This window comes from Leguminivora glycinivorella, chromosome Z, assembly GCF_023078275.1.
Source record: "Leguminivora glycinivorella isolate SPB_JAAS2020 chromosome Z, LegGlyc_1.1, whole genome shotgun sequence".
In the NCBI taxonomy this organism is placed as follows: domain Eukaryota; kingdom Metazoa; phylum Arthropoda; class Insecta; order Lepidoptera; family Tortricidae; genus Leguminivora; species Leguminivora glycinivorella.
Genome location: NC_062998.1, coordinates 21,104,890 through 21,130,569, shown reverse-complemented (window position 1 = coordinate 21,130,569; position 25,680 = coordinate 21,104,890). Strand labels below are relative to the sequence as shown.

General features: G+C 39.5%; 1 protein-coding gene across 1 annotated transcript in view; it reads left to right on the top strand.

Annotated features, from left to right (window-relative positions):
• The first annotated feature begins 8,261 nt into the window (after positions 1 to 8,261).
• The window catches only part of LOC125241604 (division abnormally delayed protein), an 82,124-nt gene continuing 64,705 nt past the window's right edge, over positions 8,262 to 25,680 (top strand). Inside the window, exon 1 of the mRNA XM_048150165.1 lies at positions 8,262 to 8,529. Coding sequence (XP_048006122.1) covers positions 8,397 to 8,529 — 133 coding nt within the window. The 5' untranslated portion in view covers positions 8,262 to 8,396. The remainder of the gene's footprint in view (positions 8,530 to 25,680) is intronic.

Here is a 25,680-nt window from a genome sequence, read left to right as displayed (position 1 = left end):
ACGACCACCAGTTTATGTTGTCGTTATCATACTGCTTTAGAAGAATTGAACATGCAAACAAAACACTTATTATGGAGTCAATTGATGGAATTATGTTTGATTGTGGATGTGGATTTATCTGACATTAGGAACTTACTCTACCTGTTACCACAGAATATAATTATAATAGTACAATTGTTACAAACTTATTTCAACGTTAGCCGCAGGTCGTTCTTCAAAGGACAAGCGCGAGATAATCCGTTAGCACCCATGCATTTCTAGATATCTAACTGATTGTGATTGCATAATTAGTTTATTTACTTATATACAAAATGTGTCCGTACTTAGTACGTTTTAATATTTAAAGTATTAGCTGGTTAAGAATGTTATAATCGAATATTTATTTGGTTAAGTTGTTTCATGGTTAAAATATTTTGATCCGCACATTGTTCACGCCAATCCATAGTTTTTTTGGCCGACTTTGGGTCGAGCTGTGTTAGTCATGCCAACCTGTGACGACAAGACGGAACATGCCTCGTAACATTTCATTCACCTTTGTCAGTAATACAAATTTTGTAAATGCCGATCCTTTCCTTTCTTATCCATCTTCGCTTCGCAATAATCACAGTGCACCAATTTGTGACACTCTGCAAGTAGGAAGCTAGGAATAACATACTTATCAAAATCATATCATATCACGTCTATAAAAGTATGTAACTGTACTTAGGTATTAAGAAAAAAAGAGTAGTTAACATAATATATATAGTTATGTACTGCATCCATACGGAACTTGTACATTTAATTAGGTACCTATATACAGCCGGGGAGAGGGTGGAGAGCCTAGGAAACTAGTAGTGGCACGTATTTAAACGTTGTTGACATTTCAAAGAATCAGAGTAATTACTTCACAATGAAAATAAGAGCTTTGAAATAGATACCTAGGCTATTCTTGTAGGAAACAGCTAGGTAGCGAAGGTGCCTAAGTATTTTATGTAGTTGTAGGAACACTAGGAACATACAATGCCTTGAGGCGCTATTAGTCATCGCAAACCGAAAGTCGGTAGTCAACTCCTTTCGTTGAGGGTTGACATAAGTGCAGTCTCTAATGAGAACTGGATTCAAAATTATTAATTTTATTTATTACGTTCCAATCGAAAAGAAAAATATGCAGGCAGTGTATAAAACGCAGCTCGAATATAATTTAACTAAGTAGTTAGCAAGAAAGCTAGCGCGAATTCAACCACCTCTAACCTTTTTGCTCTACCTAGTGTGTCAGTTAGCAGAAAAACATTCCACCATTCCGATGTGCCGACAAAGTGCCTTCTTAGTCATTGTGATCCACAAATACAATAAAAATAAACCAGGCGCCTTCCGTTAGACTCTTTTAATTTTTTTCTACCCGTAATATTTATCAATAATAAGAAATGAGACATCCCTTTTATAATAGCAACTTTGGTAGTTTATGGTACTTTTAAGTAGGTACATATTATCTGAATGGATTTTTTCCCTCACTAGCTAGGAAACACGTGGTTTATCCTTTAATGCCAGCGGATAAAAACGCATTTTATCCACTGGTGGATAAAGTAATTTGACCTTGAATAAAAATCAAGTCAAATTTTCTACTTTAAAATTGATAAAGGGGTGAATCTAGTGATGAAGATGATTTACCGCCTGTGAAATTACTGGAAGCAGTGATAAAGGCGTTTTTTTGCGTTGTACTTTCCGCGCTATAGTGAGGGGTAAAGTTTTGTGTTAAACTCGGGTGCAAATGTATTTTACTTCTAGTGTGTTGAAAAACTCGCAAATTCAGGATTCTATTCTCGAACCAGGTTCAACCCTATAGAATCCTTTAGCGTGCTCGTTTTTCAATTCCACTCGGCGTTAAAATTCAACTTTGCGCCCTTGTACTTATAATACTTACAAATAAAATTAAACTCGTTTTTAGTTCATTGCTCGCTCTACGAGTCTTATAAGTACCTAATTCGTATTAAACTACGTACCTAACTGTTTGTGCAACGATCTTCGAATGATGTTGCAGTTAAAACAGCATTTGAGACTTTCGCTGCGGCATCGAGTCGATTCAATTCAGCCTGAGATCTCAGATAAATATTACCTACTTAGAGGCCCTGTATGTGAACTGAGTCAGTGGTCGCTGGCGCTTATGAAATTATGAGATATCGACGCGGCGCGCGGGCGCAGGAGCGACGGCGGCAACTCTCAATGAAGCGCCTACCTACCTGGAACATCAGGTGGCGATAAATTACAAATATCGCATTTATCACAGCTATATGGCACTTTAGAATGTGGCTAGAAAGGAAACGGAGATCGAAGCTAATAATAAATACCTACATGTATAATAACTACCTATACTACCTATACCTATACATACCTATATCAGATTGAAGTAGTTGTTAATGTTATAATAGATTTCAGATAACATAATTCTGTTAAGGTTAAGATTTTCATTCAACCCAAAGATCCATAATTGGAGGCACATTATAAAATGTAAAAATAAATAAAAAACCGGCCAAGAGCGTGTCGGGCCACGCTCAGTGTAGGGTTCCGTAGTTTTTCGCATTTTTGTCAAAAACTACTGAACCTATCAAGTTCAAAACAATTTTCCTAGAAAGTCTTTACAAAGTTCTACTTTGGTGATTTTTTTCATATTTTTTAAACATATGGTTCAAAAGTTAGAGGGGGGGGGACGCACTTTTTTTTCCTTTAAGAGCGATTATTTCCGAAACTATTAATATTATCAAAAAATGATCTTAGTAAACCCTTATTCATTTTTAAATACCTATCCAACAATATATCACCCGTTGGGGTTGGAATGAAAAAAATATCAGCCCCCACTTTGCATGTAGGGGGGGTACCCTAATGAAAAATTTTTTCTCATTTTTTATTTTTGCACTTTGTTGGCGTGATTGATATACATATTGGTACCAAATTTCAGCTTTCTAGTGCTTACGGTTACTGAGATTATCCGCGGACGGACGGACGGACGGACGGACGGACAGACAGACAGACATGGCGAAACTATAAGGGTTCCTAGTTGACTACGGAACCCTAAAAAGGATTAGTTGTGAGATACTAAATTAGGAGGCAGTTGGTGGTTAAAAAGTCCTATTGGATATGGTGAAAAGATGATGATGAAACATTCTTATATTTTAGCACTTTAGGTGGGTACCTCGGTACCTCTTCTTAACCAATCTCTGACGTCATCATCCTCCCCGACATTTGCCACGGCCCACGACTCATTTGACCTAAACATCCATGTCTATGGTCATGCCAACTTTCATACTTTTTTATTTAAACTTAGGGATAAAACTAGATGGCGCTGTTTCGCAGCCTGGAAGTGGCAGAAATCATATTTTCCCAAATATTTTTGCGTGATTTTATTTTTTATAACACCAAATGACTCATCCTTATTTTTAACCACCGCCTCAAATCTCTCAAGGAAGGACGGTTCTCTGTATGTTTATTCGTCTGTATGTTTTTTTTTATGTTTGTTCCACGATATCTCCGTCGTTAGTGCGTTTTTTCATTATCCGATCCGATATCGGATGTCGGACCGATATCCCATACATTACAGGCGCCATCTTGGATTTTTCTATTGAAATCCTTCCGACATCCGATATCGGATCGGATAATGTGAAAACGGTCTTACTGGACCGATTTTGAATTTTTTTTTTGATTGAATGTATATGCATACAGATTGGTCCTATTTTTCTCAGGATCCAGTTCTGATGTATTTACGTACGGAACAGTGATATTTGGTGCAGTGGAACTGCTGATGATGGTCAGAACGGAACTCCTCAAATCTGAACGGCACGCTTATAGTGACTTTGGTATTTTTATAAGAACAGCATGCCCTTACGTCCAGAACAGTGACATTTGGTGCAGTGGAACTCCTGATGATGGTCAGAACGGAACTCCTCAAATCTGAACGGCACGCTTATAGTGACTTTGGTATTTTTATAAGAACAGCATGCACTTACGTCCAGAACAGTGACATTTGGTGCAGTGGAAGTGCTGATGATGGTCAGAACCGAACTCCTCAAATCTGAACGGCACGCTTATAGTGACTTTGGTATTTTTATAAGAACAGCATGCACTTACGTCCAGAATAGTGACATTTGGTGCAGTGGAACTGCTGATGGTGGTCAGAACCGAACTCCTCAAATCTGAACGGTACACTTATAGTGACTTTGGTATTTTTATTAGAACAGCATGCATTTAAGTTCAGAACAGTAACATTTATTTAGTTAAATTGTGGCGTAGGCGAGAGGCTGGCAACCTGTCACTGCAATGTCACAGTTTCGGTTTCTTTCAACCCCTTATTTGCCAAGAGTGGCACTGAAACTACTAGTTTCAGTGCCCCTTCATGGGGCACAGGCGTGATTATATGTATGTATGTATGTATGTATGTTAAGCATATTGAGTTTTCAAGTCAAATTTTGTCAAGCTTCGATTTCTTATATAATCGGATTCATGAGGAATTGAGGAAACTCCTCTAACCTTAACTTAACGGTATACGTATATTGATTTTTGTTGCCATCGAATAATTAAAGCATTAAAAGCAGTTACAAAGAATACCTACACATTTCTACATAATCCAACATTCGCAAGTAGCTTTCACCCAACTTTCACCAGAACCCCAAAGGCGGCGGTTTTTTTTCTTAAAAATTATATTATCATGATATTACGCCAATACACATTAAAAAAAACCGGCCAAGTGCGAGTCAGACTCGCCCACCGAGGGTTCCGTACAAACTTTCTTTCAAACTACCTAGTAAAAATATTCTCATATTTTCATATAACTCTAATGACTTGACTAGAAGACAAAAGTATAGGCACTAATGAGTATTATAGTGTATAGCGCCATCTCCCGGTCAATTTGCTAACTAATTTGCGCGACCTGGTTTTTCAGGGATAATTCTTTATAATGTTAACCGATTTAAACAGTTTTTACTTTATTGGACAGAAGATGGTTTACGTAACATCTCGTATTAATTTGAAGTACGATATACATCCGCAAGGGTGGGTAAATTGAAAGTAAAAATCTGAAAAGTTTTTTGTGAATTAAAAAAAAAGTAAATTTCAAAATACAAACACGATTATATTTTTCCTGTAATATATAGCATAAAACCAATGTTTACTAAAATTTTCATAATTTTTCGTTGGTAAACTTCGGAGATAAGGGGGGGGGGGGAACGGTATTTTTTTTTACATTTTCCTTCAAAATTCTTTTTTTTTTCCACAACAAAAAAATTATAAAAAATAGCTTATTTACGTTCAATTTGAGCTCTTTCCAACGATACCCCACTTGACCTAGTAACTTGAAATTTACAGTTTGCCCCCCTTTCATTTTGGCCATTTTCTACAATTAAAATTAATATATTTAAAAAAATTATACTTTCTATTTGTAGAGGTTTACAATGTTCACAACTATTCCAAATTTCAAGTTGATAGCATTAGTAGTTCTCGAGATATTTAGGAATGTGACAGACGGACAGACAGACGGACAGAGTCGCACCATAAGGGTTCCTGTTGTACCTTTTTGGTACGGAACCCTAAAAATTGTAGGCATCATCAGTATAGTTTTATGACAGTATTTAATAGTTGGCATTAGAAAATTGATGTATTTACGATTCCTAGTATGAACATTGTCAATAATATATTATAAATCAGCCTTGGGTTAAACCTGCAGCGGACGAAGAAGACTGTACCTACGGTTATTTTCAAATACGCAAAAAAGGTACGTCGTCATTTAGTCTAAATCCCTAATCCACTAAGGCGAAATCGAGCCGCGTCGCACCGTGTTCTCATACAATTGAATGCGACTCGACGCGTCGCTAATGGACGCAGTCTCAATGATTAAGAAATAGAAAGCGAATTGACGAGGCTCGAATCGGCGAGCCTAGTGGAGGCGCATTCGAATTATAACAAAAGGTACTTAATGAATTTGATCAAGATTTGATATGGATGTGATCTGAGATCTGACAGCGTCCAAAGTCAATGTTTGAAGTAATTTTTCAGTTTGGATATTCAGCACAAATAATTCATAACTGTTCAGCAAAATCAGTATAGATTTTGTGTAGGTAGTAGGTACCTTAGGTACGGTACGTGGTACGCGCGTCGCGTAGCAGCAAGCGAACGAACGTGGGCAGAGTGGTGTAAGTCCGCTCCGCGCTCGATACAGTGCGCGCGCACCCGCGACCGCCGCCGCTGCTGCGCCGCGCCGACAGTCGACACCCTTGTTCTACGTTCTCTACCACAGTTTCTACCCTCGGGAGGGCGATTTTTGAATCACGCATACAGGATTTTGTCACTAAAATACCGGTTGAAAACGGTGACTTGCTTATTATTTTCAGTGACAATTTTCTAAATTCGTACGCGTGAGACTCAAAAATCGGCCCGCAGATCCTACCCTAACCAACCTTACTTCTTAGTGCGTTTTCTCATTATCCGATCCGATATCGGATGTCTAAAGGATTTCAAAGGCAAAATTGAAATATGGCGGCTTGGATGTATGGGATATCGGTCCGACATCCGATATCGGATCGGATAATGTGAAAACGCACTTGTGCAATTCCCGAAAAGTTTGTACATTTGGATCACATCTCCGATTTGGATAAAAATTGGTAGGCTGATAGAGTCCATGATGCTGAGCAAGATCCACTAGGTTTCCCAAAATGTCCTAGGTTGATTGTATGAAACTTTCCTTTTTTGTTACCGAAAATGTATAGAAATCTGGTAACAATAAAGGAAGGTTTCATACAAACTACACCGGACATTTTGGGAAACCTAGTGGATCTTGCTCAGCATCATGGACTCTATCAGCCTACCAATTTTTATCAAAATCGGAGACGTGATCCAAATGTACAAACTTTTCGGGAATTGCACACTTACGGTCGCAGGCATCGTCTTCAAAAAATACTTGGTAACTTCAGGCAAAGTAAAGGCAAGTGGCAAGTAACAAGGTAAAGTACGCCGCAAGTCATGAAAGTCAAATAAACAAACAAACAAATGTTTGTTTGTCATGAAAGTTACGGGGTTGATGTGCATAAATGGGCTATATTACCATGGGACATCATTTATTACTTCGACCCGAAATAAGGATAACTTTTGGGGTAACTAGTTTTGTAGAGAGTAGGTATTATTAGGTAGGTAGGTACAGTCACGGACTTTAAAATTGTTGATCCACTTCTAGCTTATTTTATGCTGGAACGTCATAGCTTAACTATGCTTAACTATGACGTGTCCAGTATAAAATGAGCTAGACGTGGATCAACAATTGAAGTCCATGACCGTACATACATATAGGTACATAATAAGTAGAACAAATTGTAAACAACTACAAGCACATTTGTGTCTTAAAAAGATAATCGTCAAGCAAAAGAGCAAATTAAAATAATGTAACGTTCTATAGATGTCAACAAAATATTTACCTACTAATAAAAATAGTGTAGAGGTCAGTGCGGACAAGACCGGCATACTTTTATCGCCACTCTTTTCGAACTTTGTCTTTTTCGCACTTGTATGGTATTTAATGTACTATTTTACTCCCAGTCCACTGTACAGTGAGCTATTTAATAAATAATATATGACATGTTTACAAAGAAAGATTTTGTTGTCGGGTGACAGGCAAAGGGAACACTAGCTATGACATCTGAAAGATGAATTAGTCCAGAGTGTTCTTAGCCAAGTAATTCCAATTAAGTAGTTCCCTAGTTACCCGACAGGTTGAAAGGTCATATAGCAGTCGCTTTCGTAAAACTAGCGCCTACGCCAATCTTGGGATTAGTTGTCAAAGCGGACCCCATGAGCCGTGGCAAATGCCGGGACAGCGCAAGGAGGATGATGATGATTGGATTGATAGCTAATACTAAAATGACAGCGGTGATTTTGCGCTTCTTCGATAGAGCTGATTGGTTTACCGATGCCGGTCGCTGTTTCAAATTCAAATAAACTGAATATTTCATTACGAGTAGTAGTCTTTGCGAATAGAGATGGATTAATCCTCCTAGTGAGTATTATATTCTTTGGATGAATCTCAGAATGCCGGGCTCCATAGACTACTCTTTCAGAACTTTCTGTTTTGGATTTTATGACAGACGTCAAACACAAGTTGTGTCCGTGTTTTAGACAGAAAGCTTGTCATGTGTGGAAAGACGTGGTCGTGGCCAGCAGGAGAGGAGTGCACTGTGCTGTGCCGTGTGGGGCCGCCGCGGCCGCGCGCCCGTGCGTCGCCCCGCCGCGCTGCGCCGCTGTGCCGCTCCAGCCTGTCAGTTCAGTCCGGGACGGCGCTCCAATGCGGGCGCACGCAATCTGCGCGCTATCGACCGTTCCGCGAACGCGTACTCGCACCAATTAAAACGTATCGTCCTCGATCGGATTATTGTGCGAGTGTGAACATGAGGTGCTTAGTGCTGGTCCTGGCGACGCTGGCGGGGGCCCGGGCCGTGGCCGCGGCGGCCGCTCCCTGCGCCCTCGCGGACGAGTTCTTCCTGAGGCATAACGTATCAGCTGATGATAGCGATGGACCAGGTGCGGATTGTATATAAACACCTCATTTACCTATCTACACTCGGTCGAGTGGCTGCTAATTTGATTTAAGTGTTTGGCACTGAAGTTGATATAAATTGCATTACGTTCTGCATAATTTTAAGAATACGAGTGTACCTACGTAGGTATTATGTATACCTATATGGAATACCTAGTTACATTGACTAATTTTTATATTATCTATTGAGTGGTGGTTACTTCTTACATACTTATTTACCTGTTTTACTTCGCTAAATGTTCGCTTGGCTGGTTGCTCTATTCTTACTAGGTATAGGTACTAGGTACCTACCTATATAAATTCGTACCTACATGGATCAATCGTCTAGGTATGTATTTATATGTATACCCACGTCTTATAGGTTTATTTATCTGTATCACATATTTACATATGTATTTATTGTTATTTAAATGATATTATGCTCTAGGTATATTTTATTAAATTTATCTGATGTTAAGTGGAGTAGAGTTTGAATTTAGAGCTGTAAAATGGTACATTACGATACAAATGCAAAAAAGAGGAAGTTTGAAACAAGTGGAGATAAATTAAAATACGACCCAACCGAAGGGAGTGTTATCGACACGAGTTACGAATTTCCTTTTCGCACGTGTATCGTACGACGTTTTTCAGTAACTCGTGTCGATTTAAACACTCCCTTCGGAGTGATTCGGCCGTGTTTTAATTTAACGAGACTCGTTTCGAACTTCCTCTTTTCCGCACTTGTATCGTAATGTACTATTTCGATGTAAGTAAAATAGGCTACGGCCCACGAAACAAATGTAATAATTTTAACCTCTCAAGACCTGAAATTGTTACATACCTCCCTTTTCTTTACTTAGATTAAAGTTCACGCTGCCATGAAATTAAAACGTTGTTAGTTATCGATCACTAGTAAAGTACCTAGTAGGAATTGCGTTGTCGACGTTGTCGTGTTGCATTCTTATATCGTAGGTGAGGTGAGGTGGGATCTTGATGAGCTTCACTAACAGGTGTTGTTTGTGGCCAAAGCTTGCTCTTAGGAGGGTAGAGCGTAGAGCACCTTACATTTATAAAGTATACGTTGTTTCATTATGAATGTTGTTAGGTATTAAGGTTCTACTATCTTTCTGATGGAATAAAAACACACTCGTCAGAATTAAATTGTGAACAAACCAAGCGAAATAGTACATTTCGATACAAGTGCGAAAAAGAGGAAGATCGAAACGAGTGGCGATAAATTAAAACACGACCGAAGGGAGTGTTTTAAATCGACACGAGTTACGAATTGTGGTGTAGGCGAGAGGCTGGCACCCTTTCACTGCAATGCCACAGTTTCGTTTTCTTTTAACCCCTTATTTGCCAAGAGTGGCCCTGAAGCTTTAGTGGTTTCATGTGCTCTGCCTACCCCTTTATGGGATACAGGCGTGATTGTATGTATGTATGTATGTAATACCTAACAACGACGTTTTTCAGTACAGATGGCTCTCCGAAGTTTCGACCTGGCAATGTAATGAACCACTTCTCGCACTAGTGCGTAAAAAAACACCATCTGTACTGAAATAGTACATTACGATACAAGTGCGTAAAAAAGGAAGTTCGAAACGAGTGGCGATAAATTAAAACACGACCGAAGGGAGTGTTTTAAATCGACACGAGTTACGAATTTCCTTTTCGCACGTGTATCGTACGACGTTTTTCAGTACAGATGACCTTCCGAAGTTTCGACCTGTCATATAATGAACCACTTCTCGCACTAGTGCGTAAAAAAACACCATTTGTACTGAAAAAGCATTTTCACAGCACTTTACCTTACGAAATAGATGATATAATAATAAAACTCGGACTTACAAAGTTTCAGTGTCTCAGTTGAAAATGAAAATGAAATGAAAAAAAAATGAAAAATATTTATTTCTATAATAAATGTTTACATTTTTAGTTATAGGTTGGAGCTTCCTAAGTATAATACACTTTATCAGGAGGCTCCGCTCGTCCGTAGCAATAAGTTGTAGATTTAACAAATTTAGGAAAATAATAAAGAATAGAATAAAGAGTCAGTGTCTCAGTTGACATCTACGACACTCACGGGAGGAAGGGGGTCGTGAAATTCTTAACTTATTAAACTTATATTTTCAATACTTACACAATAATGGTAGGATATCTTTAATCAGGCACCTAAGGTACAGCGGGACTGCGGGACAAATCTCGACGTGGGGGCAAATGTAACTGGTCCATTTTTTTCATGTTTTAGAATGTTTGCATTATTAAATAGTGTCCACCGCACCGGTTATATATGGTAGGCGTGTTCAGTGGATACATGTAGAACCACTGTAGAACTCAACATCATAGTGTAATAATGGAAAAAATAGATTAGTTACAATTGACCCCCAGTCGAGATTTGCCCCGCTGAACCTATATATCAATTTCGAAGCAGCGTGGAGTTGAGAATTCGCATTTATTAGGTAAGTTGAATGACATTTGAATTGAAATTGGTTATAGCCGTTATAGGGTGCCGAACATGTATGATCGCTAGGTACGAGTAATACAAGGTTACGGTCGTTACGGATCAATGGTGGGTGGGCGGCGAAGTGCGCCTGCGCCGTGCTGTGCGGCTCGTGCCCGTGCGTCGCCGTGCCGACCGAGCGCCGCGCGCGGGCGCCGCCGCCGGCTGGCTCGCGCGGAATGCAGCCAGTCCCTGCAACTGCACTGATAGCGGAGACCTAAGTAGGCTGGCGATACTTCTCAGCATAGCGATCCTAGCCTTTACAGTTGGTTTCCTAATGATGTTTAAACACTGTCATCATTATATTAGGGTACGGTTCTCGAACCCGTGCCCGCTGAAACGTTGATGCTGCAATTGGCAGCGTGGTGCGGCCGGACAACAACAGTAATGACAACTGATGTTGTTATCCGCATGTCACCTCGTATAAGCCTCGTATGATCTTTAAAAAAAAATTTGTTGTTGGTGAACAGTTGCAAGAGTTGCAAGGTAGGTGGACAGGTATGGTCCGAGCAGAGTAGTGCGCGTGGTTACTAGGGATTGCAGTACCGGTACTGTTTTAAAGAACCGGGATTTTCGGTACCGAAGCAATATGGAACCGGGATTTCCCGGGATTTTCGGTACTTTCGGGACTGGTCAATTTTTTTCGCTTTTTCAAATAAAACAACATATTTTTTGGCATTTTACATCTTTTATTATTATATTACCATAACCGAACCGCACCGCCTTCGCTCGGCGTATTATTTTATCTGCTTTTTTAACCCCCGACGCTAAAACGACGGGGTGTTATAAGTTTGAAGTGTCTGTCTGTCTGTCTGTCTGTCTGTCTATCTGTCTGTCTGTCTGTCTGTCTGTCTGTTTGTCTCTCTGTCTGTGTGTGTGTCTGTCTGTGGCATCGTAGCTCCCGAACGGATGAACCGATTTAGATTTAGTTTTTTTTGTCTGAAAGCTGAGTTAGTCGGGAGTGTTCTTAGCCATGTTTCATCAAAATCGGTCTACTATGTCGCGGTCGGGGGTTTTTACAAAATTTTAATTTTGTTATTATAATGAATTGTGGGAGTCGGTAGAACAAGCAAAAAATCGTGAAAAATTCCGCCTAAACCCAACTATCTGGCAACCATAGGCATTAGGCATTAATGGTTACCGTTGCAATACATTGCTCCGATTAAGCGATGTGCCATTACTGAGAGATGTTTAATCGCTTAGTAAAAGAAATAAGACAAATACTATTAGAGAAATATAATAATTGATTATAGACCGGCAGTAAAACCTCACAAAATTCCCCAAACACGTAATAGACCAGGAAAAATAGCTTGACCTGGACATAATTCGATAACCGTAATTTTCTTTTTCTGTCGTATAAAGTATCATTAGTGATAGTTAAAATACAAATTATTAATCAAATTAGGGTTCTGATTCAATTTAAAAAAAAATAAAAACGAACTTTGAATATTTTTTGATTTTATAACTAAAGTATTAAATGTAATCCGGAAAAAGTGTTTGTATTATGTTGTGACACCTGCATTTCATATAAAAACATCTAATTTTTATAAATAATTCATACAGAACTATCATTTATAAAGAAGGTTTAGTAAGTTACACATTTTCAGGCGTATTTCACTAGAAAATATTGTTAACCGTAATCCTGCAATTTATTATGAATATAATATTACGTGTGTTGATAAATTATTAAAACTTATACCAATACTTTTGGCGCTTGTTCAAAATCTTAAATATTGATAATTTTAGGAAAGGAAAAATACCTAACTAAATTGAAAGATGGTAAATTTTGCCGTTAATATATTATTAGTACTATACGAAATCAATTAAACAACAAATATGTAAGATTCATTACTTAATTGATATTTTTCTTACTTGCGCTTTAATATGAACGTTATTACCTGCAGAATAAGGTCGTGCACAGAGTAGGTATAGCTAGTATAGTAGTAGCGGGAACGGGCGGCGAGTCGTCAACACGTGTTTCGCTCGGCGATATCAAGGGCGCCGCGTTTTCAAAACGCTTCGATAACAAATATTTCACCGTCCAGTATAAGAGAGCTCCCTTATTACAAGTGACAAAAGTCATACAAATCAATTAGTCCGATAGGTCACGTTAAACTGGTCAAGTCGTTAGCTCAATAATAGTACCTATCGAGCTTGACGAGATGCTTGGATCACAACAACGTAATATGTATGAAAGCTTGCGGCGGCGCTTAAGACTGTATTCTTTCGAGTCGTGTGTAACGTATTTTGGCGAGGCAAATTTGAAGCACAGTGCGTGTCTGTCTCACTCACTCTTACGGTAAACCTAATGAACTGTTTCACTTTCAGAGGATTTTTGAAGTAATTTGGGTAATGTGACATTGTCGCGGTGAGGTCTTTCCGGTACAAATTTATCGGTGGATCTTTTCGGATTTGTGGACGATGAGCCGATGCGATGTCGCTTCATTTTGAAGTGTCGACTCTCGCAAGGGAGTTCTTAGAGGACCGCGAGGAGCGCGTGTGACTGTTGAGTTTTTGAATGATTTGAAGTTTGTGAATGATTTTATTTTGTGTGTATTTGTGTGGGCATGAGGTGTTTGTGTTGCGAGAGTCAAATCAATAATATGAGTGGTACAAATTTTATTAGGGGGCCTCATGTGTGAGAAACTCAACACTCGAATGCTGCGTAACAATGCGAGCCGAAATCGCCTAATCGGAAGTGTCCGACTTGGTATCGACTAATCTATACACGTTGTAACATGAGAAACCAGAAATCAAAACCTGGTTTCTGGTATCTGGTACCCGGTAACCGGTATCCGGTATCCTGTATCCGGTAACCGATATCCGGTATCCGTTATCCGGTAACCGGTATCCGGTAACCGGTATCCGGTAACAGGTCTCCGGTATCCGGTAACCGGTATCCGGTAACCGTTAACCGGTAACCTGTGACAGGTCTCCGGTATTCGGTGACCGGTAACCGGTAACCGGTAACCAGTAACCAATGACCGTTAACCGGTATCCGGTAAACGGTGACCGGTATCCGGTAACCGGTAGACGGTAACCGGTATCCGGTAAACGGTAGACAGTAACCGGTAACCAGTATCCGATATACGGTATCCGATATCCGGTTTCCCGTTTCTGGTTTGGTTTTGGTTTTGGTTTTAGTTTTAGTTCTGTTAGTTTAAACAAAAACAAAACTGAAAACGAAAACGGAAACCGAAACGGGAATGGAAACGAAAACCGAAATCGAAACCGAAACCGACACCGAAACCTACACCAAAACCGACACCGAAACCAAGACCAAAACCGAAACCGAAAAAAATATTTAAGTTTCTAGAAGTAAAGAGTGACAGAGATAGCACTATAATCATTTAAGTTCCTGGTAGTAAAGAGTGACAGAGATAGCACTCATGTTAGTCAAACTCGTGGTATGTGCACTTCCCGCACACAGTTAAGAGTGACAGAGATAGCACTATAATCATTTAAGTTCCTGGTAGTAAAGAGTGACAGAGATAGCACTATAATAATAAAATTTATATTCCTGGTAGTAAAGAGTGACAGAGATAGCACTATCATAATTAAAGTTCCTGGTAGTAAAGAGTGATAGAGATAGCACTCATGTTAGTCAAACTCGTGGTATGTGCACTTCCCGCACACAGTAAAGAGTGACAGAGATAGCACTATAATAATTTAAGGTCCTGGTAGTAAAGAGTGACAGAGATAGCACTATAACAATTTAAGTTCCTGATAGTAAAGAGTGACAGAGATAGCACTATAATAATTTAAGTTCCTGGTAGTAAAGAGTGACAGAGATATCATTTTTGTTATTTAAATTTCTGTTAGTAAAGAGTGACAGAGATAGCACTATTGTTATTTAAATTTCTGTTAGTAAAGACGTAAAGAGTGACAGAAATATCACTCACGTTGGTCAAAGACGTGGTTTATGGACTACTATTTGGACCCCCAATGTCACGCTTTTTTAATCCTTTAACATGGATTGTCACATTTAGTATGACGTAATATATGAATGACGCCTAAAGATTGAGAGAGACAGCAATATTGTTCTTCAAATTCGTGGTAGTGAGAACAGGGTGCGTAGCCGAATGGCACAAACGCTCACGAAACGAAACGCTAGTAGATAGGTATCTATCTCTATCGCTCTTGCGTATTGGCGCGACAGAGCCAGACTGCGTTTCGTTTTCGTTTCGCGTCGGAGAAATGGCATTCGGCTACGGGGCCTGAACAGAGACAGCACTATGTATCGCGCGGCCGCCGACTACGCAAGTCACCGCGTAATTATAATAACCGTTCGGCTCCTTTTTAGATCGTGTACAGTCAACAACACAGCTGGCAAGACAAAGTGCCAAAAATATGTATAGAGTATTTTATTTCCTGTACAAGTGTTGGTACTTGGTACATTAAGGTGTGTGTATACATATATTTGGCACTTTATCTGTATTCACAGCTGAGTTGCTGACTGTACCATTGTACCAATAACGATCAACTATGAACTTTTGTGGTTTGTTTTAAATAGTTCTATGCAGATATAGATTAGAATACCTATTCTATCGGTACTTTTTGTATGGGTACTTTTTGGTAAATTCATTATACGCGATTTAATCCGTTTCCATAGTTTTATTTCATGAGTAACTATCGCGGTAACCGAAGACAATATTACTTTTTGTATAGGTTATTATAATAACTGGACAAAATAATTATAATCAGTGCCGGCGCACTCCGCGATCACGATTCTTTCGCCGAGCTACAAGGCCTTGATATATAGGATGTATTATTTTATCAGCAACAAAAATATGTGATGATATTGAATTAAGGCAAAACAAGACATATAAACGCTCTCCATTATTTCCTCCCTGGTTTATGAAGCTAGAACAATGATTTTTAACACATACGAAATTCGTACACTGAAATAAAGTGATGATACTATAAATATACTCGACATTCAAAGTCGATAATCTAGTGACGTGAGAAGTTATTGATATAATAGAATTTTGCACAAAATAGGCTCACCCTTTGATGTTGAAAATGCCGCACACGAGCAGCCGACATTAAATTCTATTGCACGGCGCGAAGGTCGAAAGCCGCGCCCGCACCTGGGCGTAGGTAGCGAGATCGGGTGCACATGCGCTTACCTTTGAAATCGCCGACACGCAGGTGTCGCCGTTCGCCCTCTCTTTTCATTTATGTTTCTGTTTCAATCGGTTAGCCGTTTGCCGGCCGGCAATAAAGGTTGTTTTTTTAACCGACTTCAAAAAAAGTAGGAGGTTCTCAATTCGACTGAATGTTTTTTAGGGTTCCGTAGTCAACTAGGAATCCTTATAGTTTCCCCTGTCTGTCTGTCTGTCCGTCCGTCCGCGGATAATCTCAGTAACCGTAAGCACTAGAAAGCTGAAATTTGGTACCAATGTATCAATCACGCCAACAAAGTGCAAAAATAAAAAATGGAAAAAAATGTTTTATTAGGGTACCCCCTACATGTAAAGTGGGGGCTGATTTTTTTTTCATTCCAACCCCAACGTATGATATATTGTTGGATAGGTATTTAAAAATGAATAAGGGTTTACTTTTACTAAGATCGTTTTTTGATCATATTAATATTTTCGGAAATAATCGCTCCTAAAGGAAAAAAAAAGTGCGTCCCCCCCCCTCTATATTTTGAACCTTATGTTTAAAAAAATATGAAAAAAGATCAAAAAAGTAGAACTTTATAAAGACTTTCTAGGAAAATTGTTTTGAGAAAAATACGGAAAACTACGGAACCCTACACTGAGCGTGGACCGACACGCTCTTGGCCGGTTTTTTTTGTATGTATGTTACTCGATATCTCCGAGAATTGTGGACCGATTTTCAAATTATTTTTTTTAATCGAACGGGTATAACCCCGAGATGGTCCTATTGGCACCAAGTCGGGGTCTGATGATGGGATCTTGGAGAAATCGAGGGAACTCTTCAAATGTTATAGGCACATGTAATGTTTTTAGTGTATTTTTAATAGGTACACCAATATTTACGATTGATGGTAAAAATTTTAATGTCGCTGAGCTGATGATGGAAGGTCAACTCCTCAATGGTTAGGAGTTAAAGGATAATTCTTTCACTACTGTACGTATATAATATCAATAGGAACCACTAAAATCAATAAATAAATAAATTTTTCTTTAATATAAAACCGCCTTCAAAAATAAGCGCGTTACAAAACACGGAGAAACTAAAACGCAAAAAATAATAAACCTTTGAATTCAGATTTCTTATCGTATTGCAATAATCTAAACATCCAAATTATAAACAAATCAATTATTTTTGGAGTCGGGGCCAGCCTGGGTATGGTTGGGTGGGGCAAACAGGCATGAGGGATAAGAAATCTGAATTCAAAGGTTTATTATTTGCATTTTTATTTGACATTTTATAAACTGTACGAAAAAGATCCGGATATTCATGCAACTTTTCCATGGTTTCGAAATATCTGTAATGTTCGGATAATTTTCGCATAGGGTGAACCCAATATCTCCTGTGCCTCTGCATATTGAGAATTTGCAGCAAGGCAAACGCATCTTCATCATCGGACGAGGAAGACGTTTCCGCAACGAAATCAGCCTGTATAATGACGCATCGGGCCGTGTTTTCACCTCTTGTGTGTAATTTAGATTGCGTCCGCGCCCCGTCCGCGCCTCGTCCTCGCCACGCCCGCGCCACGCCACGTCCGTTGTGTTTATTTTAGACGTAAGACGCGCCCCCAGGCGGCGCGGCGCGCGCCACGCCGCCGCCACGCCGCCTGGGGCGCGTCTTACGTCCTTCCTATACAAAATGTACTGAGGAGACGATTTTTGAATTACACTCAGGTGGCGTGGCGCGGACGTCCGTTGCGCGCCCCGAGAACGCGACGCTCTGGTGTGGCCGGTACCTTACGTCCCTAACCTATTAACCGATCCGCCGCGGTGACGCGGCCGGTGCGCGGCGCGCTCTCCCAGGCCCGCGCCCCGCGCGCTCCCCCCGCCCCGCGCCAGCCGCTCTACGACAACTTTGCACCCTTTTAAATTACTGACATTTACAGTTTCTTAAGCGCGACCTTCACAGTATTAATATTGATAAAATCATGATTATAGTACACAAAAACCTGGTCTTAAGCAAAAAAATCTCAGTTACAATTTATACCTACTGAGAAATTCATGTTTATTTAAGCGTTAAAAATATATGTTTAAGATCGGTGATAAATGTCTATATATACTCAATACAATGCAAATTGATATATATATCATGGTCACCATTTTTACCTACCTAGATATTCACATTAAATGAAAACGGTAAAAAAAGTACACAATCAGATTTATTTTCTGTGTAATATCGCTAATAACTGATCGCATCTGAGTGCACCACAAAGTTAATCTAACAAAGTTTTCGGTTAACTATTTTGCTGTTAGCGAAAAGTGGGATAATGTACTTTATCTCATGATTTTTATAAGATATGAATACGATCGTATTTTTTTTTATCTATGTACATAATTACTATTTGATGCTTAATAATAATACCCAATAAAATATTAAAAAGGACGAGTTATTGAATTATGTCCAGGGTACCTTACTTTTACTCCACTATAATTTGAAGCAAAGACTGTAAACTAAAGGAAACAAAACATTTGAGATGGTGCACTATTTTTTTGCTAGTCAGAGGGAACGTTCTCGAGAAAATTAGTCATTTTCTACAAATTTCTGTGGAATACCGTAATACCACATTGTATGTAAACATTTTTTAACAGTTAAGCATGTTTATAGCAATTATCCTTAAAAGTTAGACATAATTCATTGCCGACTTTTTTTCTAGGCCTACATTTATGTATAAGAGCGACAACTCCACTATACATTATTTTGTTAAAGTCGGTTGGTACGTACGGGCAGGGTTATCGATTAAAGCTCTTAAGCAGCGTCATTTTTACCGACTTTTAGCACATAAAGTCATGTTTTAATAATCAATTTATAATAATAAAACCTTAAACATTCCTCAAGAATCACTCTATTAATACATAGGTGAAAAACGCACAAATATGCGTTTAGTAGTATGTATGTATGTATAAACTCTTTATTGTACAAAACACAAAACACAAATATGACACAGGATAGACAGTACAAAGGCGAACTTATCCCTTTAAGGGATTTCTTCCAGCTAACCTTTGAGTAGGTGAAATGTGATGAAGAATGGTAGACAAATATAGCACTTAGTACAACAGTTTATAGGAAAGCCCATAAAAATATAAAAGAGACTAAAACAAAAAATAATAAAATAAAATTGGAATAAAAGGTAGGTAAGGTAGGTAGGTAGTAGTTTTTAAGTCTATCGCAAAATATGCGAACACAGTTTTATAACATGCAGAGAAATGAGATTGAGAGAGAAAAAATAAATACACAAATGAATATAACAAACCTTCACCAATAATACAAAACTCGACTACTGGTGGCCCACGGCTCACTATTAAATAGTGATTAAGCGAGTGTTACTGTACCTATGCCTATTTTTCAACTGTTTAAATAATATAAACAGAAATAAATACATTTTGTAGCAAAAAATTTAATTAAAAAGTATTTCCCGAAAGTACCGGGATTTTTCAAGTTGATTTCCCGGTTCTTTGCTTGGCCAAAAATCCCGGGAATTCCCGGTACTTTCGGTACCGGTATTTCCCGGGAGCAAACCCTAGTGGTTACAGTTGACAAGCCTGACCTGTGGCCGCCGCGCGGAGTCGGGTTGCGGTGTTCCGCTCCGCTTCCGCGCAGGGTGCACTCTACTTCCGCACACCGACACTGACGTCTAACCGTTCCGTTTTGTAACAGGAGACACAAAATGGAGTGCCTAGACAAAGTTTTTAAAAGTATCAGTGCGAGTTTTGTACATTGATATATCTTATTCGCAATTAAATACTGTTTAAGAGATTTTGAAACAGTATGAAATATATTATTATGTACTTAATATACACTACTTTGCATGATAATATTTTTTTCTAAATGACAGTACTTATACTACATTAATAATAGGTGTAGGTATAACCTACCTATACATGTGTTACACATAACTTGTTAGGTACAATACAAGCCGCTGCCTTCGGTTTGTCATTGAAGTCAAGTGCAGGACTCGCAGGTAGAGCAGCAAAGCTATGCATTGTAGAATCACTTCCGATTCACTTGAAAGCTACTTAGAGGGAAGTCAGTAAAAAAAAAATGAAGTGTAGTTTCGGGGCACGGTACTCGGTACCGCTACGAGGCGGCAGCGGGCGAGGCGGCGGCGGCGAGGGGTGAATGGCGGCGCGTAGGCTTTGTTGGTCGTGCTTGCATTCCTCGCCTGGGAACCGGGAACAGCCCCCCGCCCCGCCGCATTCCTGCCCTCTCTCACTTTCATTGTTCCCGCCGGCGCGGGAGGTCGCGATACACCTAAGAAACCAGTCATCGCAGGAGGAAGGCTCGCCGGTCGTCCGCACAAAACACGTCCGACTCGCTATTACATTTACTCGAGCACCTACGTATGGCGCTACTTTAATCGCGCTATGAATTTTTAAGTGAGATTATTCAAAATATATTTGGACGAGCACGCACGCTGTAGTAGTAGGTATAATCCTGACGGACGGCGCGGCGACGCCGGCGCGACAAGGCTCGAGAGCTGCTGCAATGAATTTTGATTCATTTCGGATGGCCGGAATGCCATTGTGGCCCCGCGACCGGTACCTGCGCCGGCGCTCGCAGGTACCGCGCTCCGACTCATACATCGCCGCGCCGCGCCGCGCGTAACGTCTCCTTGCTGACTCTGGTCCATTTACCTAGCAATTACAACATTCATTCATTCCCTTTATTCGGTTAAGGACAGATTCTGGTTTGGGCAGATTCTGGTTACGGCAGATTCTTTTTATGGCAGATTCTTGTTTGGGCAGAAATACAATCATCGAAAAAAGTGTCTAGAACCCTAATAGAACTTTTTACAGGACTGCCCAAAAAAAAGGAGTGTATTGTTATTTCATGTGTATAGTGAGCTTACCATGAGTTGTATTCGATTACGACTCTGGCAATCGAAAGTATGCTCGTCTTGTTCCCACCAGTGTGTGCCAGAGTCGCCCGACGCCGAAATGTTATAACGCTCTACTCAAAAACTACTAAACGGATTTAACTGCGGCGGGTCGCTAGAAAAAAAATGTACTTAATTTAGTAGCTGTAAGTGAATTACTTGCACTATAATATACCTGGTCATGAGTTAGTTTGAAAATTAAGGTATTTGGGGCCATAATTCTCTTTTGTCTAGGGAGCCTGTTCCTTTTAGAATTGCTAGTTGGGAAGTTGGGGATAACATGGCGATTGTCCTTTCTGTTGTTTGGGCGTTGTATTGACGTTATCAAGTTGACATCATTATACATACACACAAAATATAAAGGGGGGTCGGAATGGTCGGATGGAGATCCATGGGGGAGGCCTTTGCCCAGCAGTGGAACACCATGTAGGCTATTAATAAATAATAAATAAATAAATATAACGAAGTGGTGCACAGTCGCACAGCGACAGGTTGGCAAGTGCGCGCGGTCCATCCTGGCCCGCGGTTTAAATAAATTAAGACGAAAGGGGACGGACGGGCCGCATGAATCGCCTTTTCATTGTATGTATATCTATATATACTCCTAATTTTCCTCCCTGTAATACTGGACTCAATTCGATGCATAGTGTCCACAGGTATGCCTCTAGTTTTTTTTAGTTTTGAATTATTATAAGAGGGGTTTTCAACTTTTCACATATATCCGATCCGATATCGGATGTGACGATATGCTACTCCTGCCGCCACACTGCTTTCATTGTACATATTATTTACAGCCGACATCGGATAGGATTAGGGATCATCCACATGTTACGTCACACCAAATTTCAGGTTTTTGGACCCCTCCCCCCCCCCTATGTCACGCTTTTTTGTATCCCTTTAACAGGGATTGTCACATTTAGTATGACCCCTCCCCCCCCCTTACACTGTGACGTAATATATGGATGACGCCTTACGTGAAAACATTATTAGGACTCTTTTAACATTTGCATGAAAACGGTAATGTTTTTAATTTTTATAATAATTAAAAACTCGACAAAAGTCCAACGCAGGGCCATAGTTCAATATCCAGGGAGGAAAACGAGGACTATAGGTCCTTAATAAGAAGTGGCCGTCCCCTTTCCTCTGAACAGCGATAACGCGTGAGCTAATTATTGTCGTAGTCCAGAGTTCCAGACATTTGCTGGTCGCTCCCGAGGGGTTATCGCGGCACGCTCGCGATTCCTCGTTCAATGCACGCGGCTCTTCTCCACTGTTTAAACTAGTCATAGTGCTCGTTTTAATTTATTGCTCTTACTGTAGAGGTACACAGGTATACACGAGTGTACATGATACCTACACGTTACACGCAGTGTAAGCAATTTACTTAGTTGCTGAAATATGACTTAGGTGTATCAAATATATGTTATTGCTAAGTCGATATCTGCATGTGAAGTATGGAATAGGTACATATTGTAGTTAGTATAGGGTTGAGAAGGGAATGGCGGCGTGAGTCCGTAGCGAAGCGGGGCAGGCGGCAGGCGCGGGCGCCCGGGGCTTCCCGAGTCGGGTTACCGCCGCGCCCGCGCCGCGTGCACCGGCGTGACGTGACTCATCCACCGACATCGACCCACACTCTAACGACTAATATCTCCACGCGTGACAGGGACAGCGATGGCGCGCTGTCCTTGTCACACCATATGTTCTATAACATTTATAACAGCCCATTGTGGGAGCACCATTAGGTCGAAATCGAAAGGCTAGATTATAATTATTATATTAGGTATATCACTAACTGTAGAGTCTGTGTGGAAAAACAAGAATTGTGGAATATGTTTACCGGTATATTTTTTTGACTATTCTCTTTTAACATCTTCGTATTCTAAAAGACACTTTTTTCTAAGAGCCATCTAAAATAATATGTTATCTACAAGAAAAATAAAAGGGAAGTATCCCAAAGGATAAAGATACTGTACAACAGACATCAACCCGTTCCTATTCATTAAATCACAGTAACGCGTTGATGTCTATTCGTCTCGCGGCGATACGTCACGCCAAGTCGTTGCCAACCAACCCCTTACCAACCACCAACCAACCAACTAACCACTAACCAACCAACGACCATAGCAACGACGTATCGCCGCGACTATGTACATATATCGCCGCGAGACGAATAGACGTCAACGCGCTACTATTTAATGAATAGGAACGGGTTGATGTCTTTTGTACAGTATTTTGCTTATGAATATCAAAGTAGAACCGGAAGCTCACAGTGAAAAGTATGCGAATACGGTTTGATATACAATGTCATAATTCATAAATTCGACCGTTACAGTTCATTTTAATCACACCTCGGACAATCGCGATCAAATATATGAAAGAGGCGCGTTCCTACGCACACAGTCTAAGCTCTCGTGTACGTGTGTGGTGAGGTGTGTGGTGAAAATTGTTATTTTTCACTCGTTAGTGAAGTTTGTTAAACCTTCGTGCCTTACATAAAACCCTCGCGAAGCGCAAGATTCCACATTCTGAAACATTCGCTACGCTGGAATCTTTCGTTTGTTCGGGTATCAATATTGGCACGTGCGGTTAAATAACTTTGCCCCCTTGTAAAACAAATACTTAATTATTAAAGTAATTTCAGTACAGATGGTACACGTGCGAAACAAAATTCGTTACTCGTGTCGATTTAAAATACTCCCTTCGCTCGTGTTTTAATTTATCGCCACTCGTTTCGAACTTCCTTTTTCTGCACTTGTATCGTAATGTACTAATTTCTATTCGTCGACTTTAATCTGTCAATTAGGACACCACAGACTAAACTATATGAGTGCTAACTTTTCAGTGTTGAATAGTCTTTTGACACTGGACAACTATAATATTTCATTACAATTCTCTGTAGACAACTATAAAAATTTCAAAAATAGAACTTTATACAAATTCGATACTAATTTGCGATACTTAGCAATTTTTTCAGCATCCGAATCACATTTTTTTCAATCAGAGACAGTGATACAACGGTGAACGACGCTATTAACATTAACTTGACCTTGAATGATGATATTGTTCAGTGTTCACCCATTGATGATGAAGATGATGACTCATAGAAAAAGTATTGTATACCTACAATAGTGATATAATCAAGCTTTTCAGTCTCGTGCCGTACTTTTAGGCTCAGAAAGGTTTGGGCCTAAACATAGTTCTAGACTGAAAAGCTCTCTATTATATCACGATTGTATAAAATACTCTCATTATGTACATACATATATTTACCTACTACGGACTTCTCTGTAAATAAAGATTAATATAATTTCATTCGTTATAGAGTACCTATCATATTATATTTTAATTAATTTATAATTCGAAATTGTACCCGTGTATACTAAGCATACAGTTTATTTAATACTTAGGTAACTAGGTTAAACATAGATTAGGCCTTTGAGGCATTGTACATTGTACCAGGGATTAATTATTAATTATAATATTGATTAACTATATATACCTACACGCACACGCGAGGAATTAATATTTGAAGGACAACCAAATACAAATTTAGAGCCTATAAATATAAAACATTAAAAGCTGGGAAACATAAATCATTATAAAAATATCTTACATAAGTACATGAAGATTATACATTATTTTATAAAGTACAGGGGACAATTTCGTTTGGAGGGTAATTTGAAATAATCGAAATATTTTCTGTGTTGTATGTATGTACTTACACGTCCACTAATAACTTGAGTGCCATAACTACGTGTCCCCTGAACACGCGGGTCACGTGTGACGTGTGACTCACACAGGTGTTCAAGGGACACGTGGTTAATGCAAATTGCAAGTCGACAATCTAATGTAAAAAAAAAAACATATAAAACAACCTCAATTAAGTAGTTGAAATTGTATACCAACTGTTCTAAATGTTTACAATCTTGATGTCTGATTTGTTTACATGTTGGTCTGTTTAAACAATACACTGCGTTTTAATAGTCGGAAACAAATGTCCCCAAGGTACCTGCACGCGTGTACCTGGCTGGCTCCCTCGCTGCCGCCGCACCTGTCGTAAAACGCTTCCTTCTGTCTTGCCAACAACGCTAGCTTAACACTTAACATTCAAACAATTATATTATTACATTTTTTGTACATTTCTCGGAGGTCGTCTAAGCCAGCCGTCGTAATCTCATCACTAAAATTTTACAATACAAACGTAGGAGCAGTAGCAGTGCAGCGAGGAGGATATACTATGCGGATTTGTAATTATGCAGTTTGTAGCAAACTCATTCGGTTTGTAAACCGCAAAATGCATGCGGATTAAGTATACTGCCGCTAGAGTCGCTAAACTCACCGAAGAACGAAAGAACTCACTACACTGCCAGGTTATGTAGCTACGCTCAGCTGCATAAATGCTGTAATAGACGGTACGTTGCTCCAGGAAGTGATCCATTTCTCTGTCGTCAAATAGATATAATTTAATAGATCCAACAATTTGTCAATTTGGTAAAACGGATTATGTTAATTTGATATAGGCACTGATTTATTATGATGGGACGAGTCGTGGCAATATATTTTTATTGCTAAGCGGCCATATGTAGCAATGCCATTGATATCTGCGAGTTCATGGAATGG